Source organism: Manis pentadactyla, chromosome 1 (assembly GCF_030020395.1).
Source record: "Manis pentadactyla isolate mManPen7 chromosome 1, mManPen7.hap1, whole genome shotgun sequence".
NCBI lineage: Eukaryota > Metazoa > Chordata > Mammalia > Pholidota > Manidae > Manis > Manis pentadactyla.
In genome coordinates, this window is record NC_080019.1 from 198,279,427 (window position 1) to 198,291,960 (window position 12,534).

Sequence of the window (12,534 nt, forward strand, 5' to 3'; positions counted from 1 at the left end):
CACCAGCACCAGGCCCGTAACTGGCCTCTGGGAGCCGAGGTAACAGCTTCTCACGGGAGTGGAGTCCTCAACACCCCTAGTTTTGAAGGACAGCTTCTTTAAATACAGAGCAGAATGGAGATTATTGCTAAAGCCAAACGAGTGAAGCAGTGACCACATCTAAAAAGGGCCTGATCAGAAGACGCCAGAGCACATGCCCACTGAACTACACTGGGCCTCAAGCTCTGCTCTCGGCACTTTGACAGCTCAGCCTGAGGACTGCTCAGACTCTCTTCTGTGTGTTACAGACGAGGAGGCCAGGGCTCGCAGACCTATGCCCTACCAGGATCACACCACTGGGACGCGGCTGCACCCCGAGGCTGGTGCGGCCTGTCACACAGGACAGTGAGCGGGGTCGGCAGTGCACTCAGTACACGAAGCTGGCTGGGCCTGCCAGAAACAGCAACCCCACCACGCCTGAGAGCAGGGCGCTATGAGCTCTGAGGGACAGGCGGCAGGACTCCGATGTGCCCGGGGTGCCCTGGTGGCCTGCTGTGGCGGCTCCCCTCTGCCCACCCTCTCCAGGCCCTCACACCCCCGCCCCATCCACATCCAGAGCACAACTCTTTCTGGTCTTCAAGGACTTTCCTCAGCACGTGAAGGCAACTTGGCAGTGAGGTGGAAGAGAGGAGACAGAAGGGAAGGCCCAGAGAGAACACTTAGAAAGACCTGGAGAGGACGGCAAGGTGGGGAGGCACCTCAGAATCCACAACAAAGGCCACATGGAGACCATTAGGAGACACATACCAGGGAAGCCAACGCAGTGGAAGACCGAGCATTCTTCAAGGGAAGCCTTGAGAAAAAGGGGGAGGAGATAGGGTCAGAGATCCAAGAGGCCACCAAGCTCGGCAGCCTCGGGCCATGGGCTCATAAGGCTTCACTGTACTCGATTAACTTAACCTAGAAGCGGAGCTCCTGAAAGGAGCTGAGGCCAGTGTGACATGCTCTGGCTTGTCTGAGCTCGCACATCCGGCAGCACCCTAACGGGATGGAAATGGAGCACACCTGGGCGCTGACTGTGCTGTCTGCCCACGTGGGCCTTCATGCTGTGCTTGGAGGTGAAGAGTCTGTTACAGCTGGAGACCGGGCATCGGCTCTTCGGCGCACCCACGTCCTGCAGGTGCTTCTTGGAGTGGATGTAGAGACTGCTACGTGCGGAGAACCGGGCACAGCACCCTGGAACCAAAATGATGGTACGTGTTAAAAGTTAAACCCAAGATTCCTGAGGAACCCGCACTGACATTCCCATGTCACATCAGAATCATGAGACAGTACATGCCCATGCCTTGGCCACCTGCAGGGACAGACACCAAAAACCCCTTGGGCAGCACCCCAGGGATCACATGCAGAGGCAAACTGTTTTAAAGATTTGAGGACCCACGCCATTTCTGGGTAAGGCACGTGACATCACACATGTTAGTTCTGGGAGTACTTGTCCACCACCAACACAGGACTGCTGGGAAGAGGATGTCAGACCAAGCGTTAAACTATTCCTCAAACGTTCCACTGCTAACGATCAATACTAATCACGTCTATTAAGCTACCGCTATAAAGACAACCATAATCCCATGAAATTTGTTGTTCAGAACTATCTCAACATACCATCAAAGCCAATTCTTCTCATTTAACTGCCAATAAACTGATGCCCAGAGAGACCAAGCAAACAGCCCTAAACAGGAGCACAGAGCTGCTGGGGTTGATGCTACCCTGCTGACAATGCACGGCTTAGCCGGAGTCAGCAGGACCACAAGCCTGTGTGTGCATCAGAGGGAAACGCGGCAAATCCCGAGCCACAGCCGCACTCCTTCATGCCCACATTTCCTACTGGTGGCGCTTCATGCCTCAGGGACGCTGACGAGGGAGGGGGCTCTTGGCAGTTCCAGACTGTGAGCTGGTGGGGATGTGGGAACAGCCAGCTGTCATAACACATGGCAGAACAAACGCCACTGTGGTTCCAGAAGAGAGGAAGCTGGCACCTCTGGAGAGGACAGGAGGAGTCTCGGGAGGCAGGTGGCATTTGAGGAACGAACCCTGACAAACAGCAGGGGCCTCCCACTGCAGAGCAGGAGGGCCCTTGGGCCAGGGGCCGCTCAGCACAGGCACAGAGGCCACGAGGGGCAGCGGGACATAGCCCGGACTCTGGAGCTAGTGTGGCTGGATCCCAAATGTAGCTTGGACCCATGAGCCAGGTGGCCTTATTTATTTGCCTTCTGTGGGCCTCCTTTATTTCCCGTGAACTGGAAACGATGCATGCCTCACAGCACTAAACAAGCAGTGCCGTGCTGGAGCACGTGCACAGTGCCCAGGGAAGCGGTGTGGGCATCGTGACACCACCAGCACCTTCCTGGAATGCTCATCCAGAACTGCTGGACACTGGGGCCTGGAGGAGGGCTATCTTAGAAAAAGAGGCTGCAAAGAGACGATACAACCAGGTGAGTGAGGGCTTCGGCTGCCTCTGAGAGGACTTTCGAACTTTCTTTACTTTCAAACAAAACTTCCAACTAGTGTACAAGTCAGGCTCACTTGGAAAACACAACAAAGAGAACAGATGCCTCCAGTGTCCCCGCTGGGGGCACTGTTTGCAAGGGAAGCATGGGACGCACAACGCCTCGACCCCCCTTTCCCAGCTGGCACTTGGCACAGGACTCCAGAGGCAGATCACAGAGCAGACGCGCCGACGGGCCCACGAGAGCAGGGCAGCCACCACACTCCTGCCAGAAGCCCGTGTCCCCATACACACCCAACGCCCCTCACCCCATCCTCTCCTTCTCCTCCTGCTACTATGCCAAAGGTGAGTGGTTGTTTTTTAATTTTTAATATGTACTTTAACTTTTTATTATTTACTATTTTAAACACCTACACAAACAGAAAAAAAATGGTATAATCACCCAGACTCAAGAATTACCGACTCTCAGCCAATCTGAGAAAGGGTTCTGGGTCCCTCCCCCAGGCACCTGCCTTCACCCCCACTCCCAAGATGGAAGTTCCCAAACTACCCTCCCACCCCCACCACCCACTGCTGGGTCCCCCATTCCCCAATTCCTGCATCTCTCCCCGCAGGCATCTCAGCGCCCAGACTAGCTCAAAGTTCTCAAGGCTGCAATTCCCAAAAGACAAAGGTAAGCCCCGCTCCATGGCCACCCCTCCCTGGCCCTTCATCACCCCCAGAAGGCGAGGGCCCACCCAGTCCTCCCGGCCCCACAGCAGCCCCGCGCCGGGGACCGACTCTGCTCCTGACCCCCCTCCTGGCCTCAGTGCCCAGCGCTGCGCACCTGCTGTTCCTTCTCAGGCACCCCCAGGGTGCCCCCACTGCTTTCCCACCTGGACCTGCAGCGGTCCCCAGGGTTCTGTCTGAGGGCCTTTCATTTTTAAGAGCAATGCTACCAACAGTAAGTGACATCTACTGATGTTCTGTTTCCCTTTATTAAACTTACTAAGTGAGCCCCCTCAACAACCCTAGGAGGTTTTACTATTACCTTAAAGACGAGTAAAGAGGCACAGAGAGCTTGAGCTGCTTGTCCAAGGTCACAGCATTACTCAAGTGGCCCCGTGGGATTTGAACCCAGGCAGTCTGATGCCAGCATTCTGCTCTGCATCACTCCAGTATGCTGCCCTCTGTTTCACACCGTTCCTTGAGAACTGCATCCACATCCAGGGCTTAAATGGTGACTGGGGTGCTGCCCACTGCCTCGCCCACCCCCAACAATAGTTCCCCGTCCCTGAGCATCTGAACTTGGAAAGCCTGTGGGTTCCTAAAATGTAGCTCTTCCTCCCACCCCCTGCCCTGCATCCCTTCTCAGCTGAGACACTGACCCCAATGACTGCCTCTCCCACAGCCCCACCTTCCAAATCCGTCACGACACCATGGAGTTCTAACTCATTCTTTTCATCTGTGCCTTCTCTCCCCTCCCACTGGCAAACCCATGCTGCCACCAGCCCATTCTCCCTAGGAAGCCAGACGGAGCCCAACCTCAGATTCGAGCCCATCACCGCCCCCACCTCGAGGGCTCAGCCCACTCATCTGGCAGCTCTGGGAGGTGCCCCACGTGGCCTTTCTGCCTCCATCACCCCGAGCGAGCTCTTCCTCACTCTCAGCGGAGTGGGAGGACATTCCCGCGGCCCCGCAGCCCCGGACCGTTTGGGTGACCTCCTCTGTGCCCCACAGCGCCTGCATGTAACCTGTCTGCCACAGCCCGGCCACAGCTCTGATGAGAGGAAGAACTGGGTGTGGCATCTGCACTACACTCATTACATCCCGGAAGCTGGTCTGGCTTCAAATGGGTCTTTACTATCCCCTTTTCCAGATAAGGAAACAGGCCAAGAGAAGCTTTCCTGACATCACTGACTTAGGGAGGGGTGGAACCAGGATTCCAGTTCACAAGCTGGCCCTGGCCCTGCCGGCCCTGAACTCACATGCAGCACTGGAGCAGGGCCAGGACAAATGCAGACTCAAGAGGAATACAGCATGCCTTCCATGTTTTTGAGAAAAATAAACCTAACATCCTTTTAAAAAGACAGCCTAGTTTCACTGTCTAATCGCAGCATGAGTAGCTGCCATTTACTGAGTCCGTAACACATACCAAGTACCCAAACAGGCATTTTCCACCTATTATTTCACCCAATCCTCACAGCCACACCAAATTAAACAGGTAACTAGACCCACAGATCCGGTGAGAGCACGTAGGTGGGGTCAAGAGTCAAACCCGGTCTGATCTGAAGCCTGCTCTTATTGATAAACTACTCCCAAGATACAGCAATTAACTAAAAACCAGCCAAGTAAATGTCATGCTTCAATTTATACTCGCTTTGTCTTTTAGCAACTAAAACTTACTTTCACACAACTTAAACTCGCAACATTACTGTGGACGTAGGGCTAGTTTACAGCTTAAAGTCATGTGTCATATCTACCTTCCACAGGGCACTCAAATGGCTTTGTGCCCAGGTGGGTGACGCTGTGGCCTTTCAGATGCTCTGCTCTCGTGAATGACTTCCCACAGCCTTCCACAGGGCAGGTGAATCTGCGGTCGTCATCGTGCTTCCTGCAGGCAGAGAAACAGGGACACTGACTACTCACCAACCTGGGGGCACCAGGCCTCAGAGGCGATTCTTTGTCTAGAAGTCTGCAAAATATAACAAACTACAAACTCTTTGCATTTAAAAAAGATGACCGATACATTTCGGAAAGTCTCATTTCTGTCTCCAAACCACGTGAGCAGATTTGCATTTAGCTACCCTGTCATTAGAAATTCTACTTTAATGACTAAGCTGACCTCAGAGTCAGACACAGGCCAGTTAGTGCTGCTTCACTCTAGGAACAGCTGAGTCCCAAAGGAACTGAAGAAGCTATTTCATCAATAGCTTAGAAATCCTGATGTAAATAAGTTTTCAAAGCTACAGAGGGGCAAGTGCGCACAAAAAAAACTGGCTGCAATGCTAGGAAGATCCTCTCAAGCCCTTGCATAGTGTCTTTTTCCTCAGTAACATTTCTATATCAAACGCCTCAAATCCCAGCTGCAAGCAGGGACAAACCACCCAGCCTCTCCGGGTCCCAATGCACAGTAGGGAGAACACAAACATCAGAGTCAGAGTTGTGAATATTAAACGTGCTACACATGTAAATTGCAGAGCAGCACCTGCACTTGGCCCTCCAAGATGGAAAGTTTATAGCTTTTCCTTGCCAGAGGAAAGCTTACTGTACAACATCCATATTTTTTAAATAGTGAATTGCATCTAAAGCATACCTATTAAACTTAAAAACAAGTATACATAGACTTTGGGTGATCAGATTCTGAGTATTTTCTCTTACAGCTTTCTGAATTTTCTTACATTATGTACACTGGGCTCCTTTTTTTAGTAACTTAAAATATCTACAGATACTTCATCCATAGGCTTTTGCTACTGACAATTCAACTTTTTCAAATATGTTTTCAGATCAATTTTCAAAAGATAATTCAATCAAAACATAAATATTACCTTTTGTGCCTTAGAAGTTTAGACATGCTGGTGAAGGTCCAGCCACAACTGTCGGAGTCACAAATAAAAGGTCGTTCCCCTTAGAAAAGAAAAAAATTACACCACAGAATCATAAAAGCAAGCCACTACGAAGACAGGACTTGAAGCCAAGCTTTGTAGCATGCTCTAGCTTGGTACCTGTGTGGCTTCTCAGGTGGATTTTCAGGCGACAGGCTTTGTCGTATTGTTTGCTGCATCCAGGAAAGGAGCAAGAAAAGAGCTCTTGTTCCCTGAAGTGGGCTCGGTTATGGGAAAACAGAGCACTCACTGTGATGAACGTCTTCTCACAGCCTGAACAAAACAAACACAAAACCTGCTCACTGGCCTGACAAAAACCTAACATGGCTCAACCAGTCACCAGCTCAAGGCACTGCTCACACTGGAGCAGGCAAGGCAGAAAATGATCAGAGGCACCTCCAGGAAGTTATGACCACGGTCTGGCTTTGTTACAGCCACATCAGGGGTGGCTAAGGGCAGCCAATAAGGCACACGCAGGCCACCTGTTGTGATGCGACTTTGAGATGAAGCAAGTGATTAAGAGAAAGTCCCACCATCACAGCCATCTCCTCCCAGTCCTGTAGCACATATCTGCATACATCTTGTGACTTCAAATGTCAATGCTACCAATCAAAAAAATTAGATATTAGGACCATCTAAAGCCAACAATTTTCAAAATTTAATGTGCGTACTAATTATCTGGAGAACTTGCAAAAATTCTGATTCTGATTCAGTAGTTCTGACTGAGATGGGGATGGCAGTTTTGCACTTTTAACAAGCTTCCAGATGTCCAGAATCATGGATGTAAATCCAAAGTGATGCAGCATTACTCTTCAACCCACACCCAGGTCCAAAATCTTCCCTCCCTCTTCTGAGTAGGGGAGTAGAGAAACACACAAAAATAAAAGCAATGTTTGAAAGGAATCTAAGAATGCAGAAATGAAGGAGATTTATGGCAGGACAGACAGCAATAATTTAATATTTCCTTTGAAAGTCAACTATTTCCAATATATGCATAAACCCTAAGTCAGATTTTGTCTGTTGCATCCATACTTAAGGTTAAAACTACTTAGGATGTTAAATAGGCAGCAGCATTTAAAGTATCCAGAATGAGAAGTAAATAAATGCCCGCAGATACTATCAGGACTTTCAATCCTTTTTATTAATCTTAAAACAAGAAACCTAGTTAATTGCTATTTTGTGTTCCTAGCTGCATTTATCTTGCAGAATGAGACGTTCTTGGGTGATACTGCATGTGGGAACACATACATTAAGATTTCCTGAACTAAGTGTCAAGTATGCCAGCATTAGGATTTACATTTCAGGCACATGTCTTTTTAAAGATTTCTTTTAATTATGAGCTCCTTCATTATTTATTTTGGTAGGAAAAAAAAAGATGCCATCTTATTGAAATGGGAGTAAATATTGGTTAATTTTTCCTATCACCATTATACAGGTCAATAGCATATCCTTTTGATCCACACTGCAGGAATCTGAGAGATCTTTGTCAGTTAAGAAAATATTCAGGCAGCTTCTTAACAAATGCAATTATCTTTACAAATACAGGAAATTTGAATCACAAGGTAAAGTTACTGCTCTTAGAACTTGAGAGATCAATATTAAATGATACAATTCCAAAATAAAAATAATAAAGAAAAAAGAAATTAGATACTAAAAGCTAAGACTTCTGTCTGATGGGATTGAGATTGGAAGAGCCACAAAAGTTGCAGTACCTGAGACATTCCTACCCCCGGGTGATGCTGCACTTTTACTTAGCCTCTCTGCCCTTCTCTGCAACAGAGCCCCACCTCTGTCATCTGGCTTTTCTTTTCCCTTCTGCCCATGGCAGAGTTCCCTGCTCTGTGAAAGGAGGTCATCCTGTCATCTTCCCTCACATGGCCTTTTCCATCCCGTCCATCCTCAACCCCCGGCTGAGCCACCAGAAAGGAGCCTACTTCAGCAATTGCCAGACTTTCCACACCAAGTTTTCCTTTGACAAAAAGGTTCAGTGCTCAAACAGGGTGGAAAATGCCAGGCTGCAAGATGCTTATCAGATGTCTTCGCTGCAGCTCTTCTCAGAGCCCTGAGCATACTACCATCATGCCTGCTCACCGCCAAGATAAACACAGCACTCAGGATGTACCAGCCCGAGGGTCCTTGCTTTCCCCTCAGAACATCTTCCTAATGCCTCCTCTTGGTGTAAATCTGCCCACCCCCAACCCCGCCCCACCTCCAAATCCTTACTGTCCACTTTGGTGGACTCCACACTCGGAGCAGGAAAATGCGAATGGGCTAAATAAATCTCTGCCTCAGCGGACCATCATTTGCTCCCCTTTGATCCTGCCTCTGTGGTCTTTCCTACCTGGGGATGGAGCCTGCTCACCATCCCCACCGCCTCCAGCCGCTGCACCCTCAGGAAACTCAGGTCTGGAACATTCCCTCTCCTGCTTCTACTCATTTCAAACCTGCTCAACTGAAAACCCTCAGGGGGGACCTCATGCCCAAGAGCAGGCTGGATCCCACGTCTTCCTAGGCTTTACTCAGAATGATGCCCTTCGTACATTTCATTAGGGATCAGGCAGTCTATAAGCCTCTGTCAATTCCTGGAGTGTATGACGGAGAAAGGTTTCAAATCAGTGTCCTACAAGCATGTTCTCCACGAAGAGGGATGCACATGACAGTCCCTGATCACGTGGGAAAATGTTAGAACCTGTTAATATTTGTTTTTCACGTTACCCTTTCAAAATCCCCATATATGAGCAAATTTTATATTGGATACAACTATCAAGAGAGCACTGCCCATGTGCAATACATCGATACACATGGTAGGCCCATGCTGCGTGCCTGCTAGGCACACGGCTGAGTTTTGTTTCAGAAGGGGACACAAAAGGTCCTTCACCCTGTCCTTGGCCCTCCCACCCCTGCCTGCCCCGGCCCCTCCCCACAGCCCAGTCCCTGCCTTGGCTGTGCGGTTCCGGCCCCCCGCACTGCCCCTCAAGCCAACTCCTTCCCGGGCAGGGACCGTCTCTCCTCCATGGAGGCATGTGCTCCTTCTCTGAGCACCTAACCCTGCCTATGCTGGTGAAAAGCTCCCTGTGTTGGAACCTTACATCCCCAGCCACTGCAGGCAATCACAGTGGAGAAAGAGCTCTCTACTGGGTTTCTTCCTCGCCGTTCGCCTCAGTCTCATCTACAAAATGAGGATAGTTTTTAGAACTTCACAAAACTGTTTAGTCCAAAGGAAATAAAAGCATAAAAGGCACGGCTGTGATGCACCACACACCTACTATTATCCCCCAGCCCAAAGGGCTCACGGCCGGCCAGCTTCGTGTGTGCCTCCTGGACGGAGTGAGCACCTGGTAAATACCTGCTGACTGAGTACTGCTAAGTTATGAGACCCAGGAACCGTCTGTCACTTTCTTAAACAGATGTTGTCTCCACCGTGGAGGACAGCTGTGATCATCTGTGCTACCTCCCTGTCAAAATCCCTACGGCAACGCAGGTGTGGGATCGAATCACCCGGAAAGAACTAAAACACAGACACTAAAGTGCTGCGCTCCCGTCCCTCACTATTGGCTTAGCAGGTTTAAATCCCGAGAGGGCGGCTGGAGGCCGGGCGACGCCGCAGCACTGGCGGCAGAGCCACCTGGGACCTGGGACCCCGGGCCCGCCCGCAGCCCGCCCGCAGCCCGCGGCGTGCGGTTACCGGGGAAGTCACACTTGTACGGCCGCTCGGGCTCGAAGTGGCTGCGCTGGTGCGAGCTGAGTTTGGCGTGCGTGGGGAAGAGCTCAGCGCACACTTCGCACTTGAACAAGTTCTCCTGCTCGTGGCCCTTCACGTGCGCCTTGAGGTTGTACACGGTGGTGAACTTCTTGCCGCAGCCGCCCACGGTGCAGGCGAAGGGCCGCAGCTTGTCGTGAGACTGTAAGTGCCGCTTGAGCTTGTAGGAGGTGGTGAAGGCCCAGCCGCAGCCGTCCAGCGGGCACTTGAAGGGCCGCCGGCCCTGGCTGCCGCCGTGCGTCAGCAGGTGCACCTTCAGCTGGTGCTTCTTGGCGAAGGAGAGCGCGCACTGCGGCTCGGGGCAGCGGTAGGCCGGCGCACCCTGGCCCGGGGACGCGCGGCGGCCCTCGGTCGGGCTCGCGGTCTCGTTGCCGGGCGGCGCGGGCGGGCCGCGGGGCGGCGGGCCCGGGGGCGGCGGCGCGGCGGCCAGCGTGAAGACGCCGTGGTCGAAGCGCACCAGCAGGTCCTGGCTGTTGACGGTGACGGTGCCCGAAAGGGCGGCGCAGGGCCCGGGGGCGGCGGCCGCGCCGCTGGGGCCCTGCTGCGGGCGGCTGGCGGGGCTCGCGCCAGAGTAGGACTCGGCCTCCCGCAGCCCGGGGTCGTCGGCCGCGGTGCCGCGCGCCACTTCCAGCAGCACCACGAAGGAGTCGCCGCCGTCCTCGGGGGGCGACGGGCTCGGCTCGGGGCCCACCGCCGCCGCCCGGGCCTCCCCGCGCCGCGGCCCCGGCCCGCCATCTTCGGAGCTCCGCAGCAGCAGCAAACGGCGGCGCGCAGGGCCCGAGCTGGGCGGCGGCGGGCCTCGGCGGAGACGGCCGGGGCCTCCGCCATGTTGGGCTCCGCGCGCAGTTGGGGCGGCCGGCAGCTCCGGGAGGTCCATTTTGGGCCCAGCAGCGGCGTCGCAGCCGCCGCTTCAGAGGAAGCGCGGCCCGCCCCGCCCCTCCCCGCCCAGGCGTGCACCGCGCTGTGCGGCCGCCCCTTGCCGGTCGGCGCCAAGGCCCGGCGCGGATTTCCGGCCGGAGTCCCGCCCCGGGGCCGCGCGTGCGCGGAGCCGCGGGGCCGCGCGCCGGGCCTGCTCGCCGCTGGCTACCTTGCGCGGGTCGGACGCTTCCCTGACTTAGCAAGCCTGCCTTTCTTCTGGGTGGTGGGTTAGTAATAGCAGTCCACCGTCTTCACGCTCACCACTGAGGAAACTGAGGCGCAGAGAGCTCGAGGCCCTGGCCCGGGGTCCCACAGCGGGAGCCGGTGGACTCCGGGTTCCAGCAGCCGGCTTCCTGACCGCCAGGCCGTACACTGTCCCCGGGAGCTCAGGACCTGCCACCTGCCCGCTGCTGGCCTCTGGCCCTTGCAGCGCCCCCAGGCTTCCAGGTACGCGGGCCTCCGTGATGGGACCCTGGCCTAGACTCCAGCTGCATTTCGTTCGAAACCACACAACCTCGCACCCGGCAGCTGTAACTCGCTGTTGCCTGAGCTTAGCCGTTGCCCTCTTCCCCGCACCCCAGCCCCGCATCTCCAGATTCAATCTGCAGCCCCTCCACTTTCCTTCATATCACCATTACCCAGATCCAAACCCCTATTTACTCCTAGGTTCTTTGGAAAATAACTAGGTAGCTAGCTGGTCCTCTGCCTTCATCCACCCCTCTAATTGTAGTAATACAGATATTGTGATCTTCCAAAAACGCAAATCAAGTGTGCCCGCTCCATGCACCCAGTTGATCTTACGGCATTGCTGGTCTCCCTCTCAGTGCACACCTCTCTGTCCTCATTTCTCACCACTTTACCCCTCACTCTACCAGCCCACCGTCCCCATCTTTTTCCCAGTTCCTCCAGCAGGCCAAGCTAGTTCCAGCCTCAGAGACTGCACAGCTGGTCTTAGATTCCTCTGGGAAGACTTAGGTGGCCTTCATCAAAGTACATTCCACTTCCAAAGTGCACCCTTACCCAGCCCCTTTTTCTCCACCTCCCTTTTTACTTGCTTCCTATGTCTTGCAGCAATTGTTTTATTTGTCCCTTTCCTGGCTAGTTCATTGTGTCCCTCTTTAGAATGTAGACTTCTTGAGGACAGGAACTGTGTGGGTCTTATTCACAGCTCTATGCCCAGAGGCCAGCAGCGAAGACTCTCAGTAAATATGTATTGAATAAATCAATGCTTTATTATAAATACTTTAAAAATAAGGTACATTAATAATATTGAATAGAATAGGAAACATCTTTATATGTATGAATTTATGCCAAAAATATATTGTTCCAGGACCATCAGTGGAGGGAAGACTCTCCTTTTCAAGAAATAGCACTGGGACAACTGGACACCCACATACAAAAGAATGAATTTGGACCCCCCTATCTCACACCAGGCACAAAAAATAACTCAAAATGGATCAAAGACCTAAATGTAGGAGCTAAAACTATTAGAAGAAAACCTAGATGTAAATCTGTGTGACCTTGGATTAGGGAATGGTTTAGACATAATGCCAAAAGCACAGGCAATAGAAAAGAATTGGGCTTCATCAAAATTAAATCAAAGAACACTGACAAGAAAGTGAAAAGACAGCCCACAGAATGGGATAAAATTTTGCAAATCATTTATCTGATAAGGCTCTATTATCCAGATTATATTTTAAAAACCCTTACAACTCAACAACAAAAAGACAAATAGACAAAGGATCTGAATAGATATTTCTACATGAAACATGCTCGAATTCTTTAGT

General features: G+C 52.2%; 1 protein-coding gene across 5 annotated transcripts in view; it reads right to left on the minus strand.

Moving 5' to 3' along the window:
- ZXDC (ZXD family zinc finger C) overlaps positions 1 to 10,794 on the minus strand; it is a 36,576-nt gene extending 25,782 nt beyond the window's left edge. For 2 of the 5 annotated variants that reach the window (XR_008998857.1, XM_036911608.2), the window contains exons 1-5: positions 9,755 to 10,792; positions 6,190 to 6,342; positions 6,013 to 6,091; positions 4,948 to 5,078; positions 1,045 to 1,215 (exon numbers count right to left, since the gene is read on the minus strand). Coding sequence is in view for 4 of the 5 variants with exons in the window: in XM_036911608.2 (XP_036767503.2) it covers positions 1,045 to 1,215; positions 4,948 to 5,078; positions 6,013 to 6,091; positions 6,190 to 6,342; positions 9,755 to 10,706 (1,486 nt within the window). In the remaining variant the exon portion in view is untranslated. Of the gene's footprint in view, positions 1 to 1,044; positions 1,216 to 4,947; positions 5,079 to 6,012; positions 6,092 to 6,189; positions 6,343 to 9,754 lie in introns of all 5 variants that reach the window. The other 3 variants (XM_036911607.2, XM_057505738.1, XM_036911606.2) reach the window with 2 other exon arrangements.
- Between the last annotated feature and the right edge of the window lie 1,740 nt (positions 10,795 to 12,534).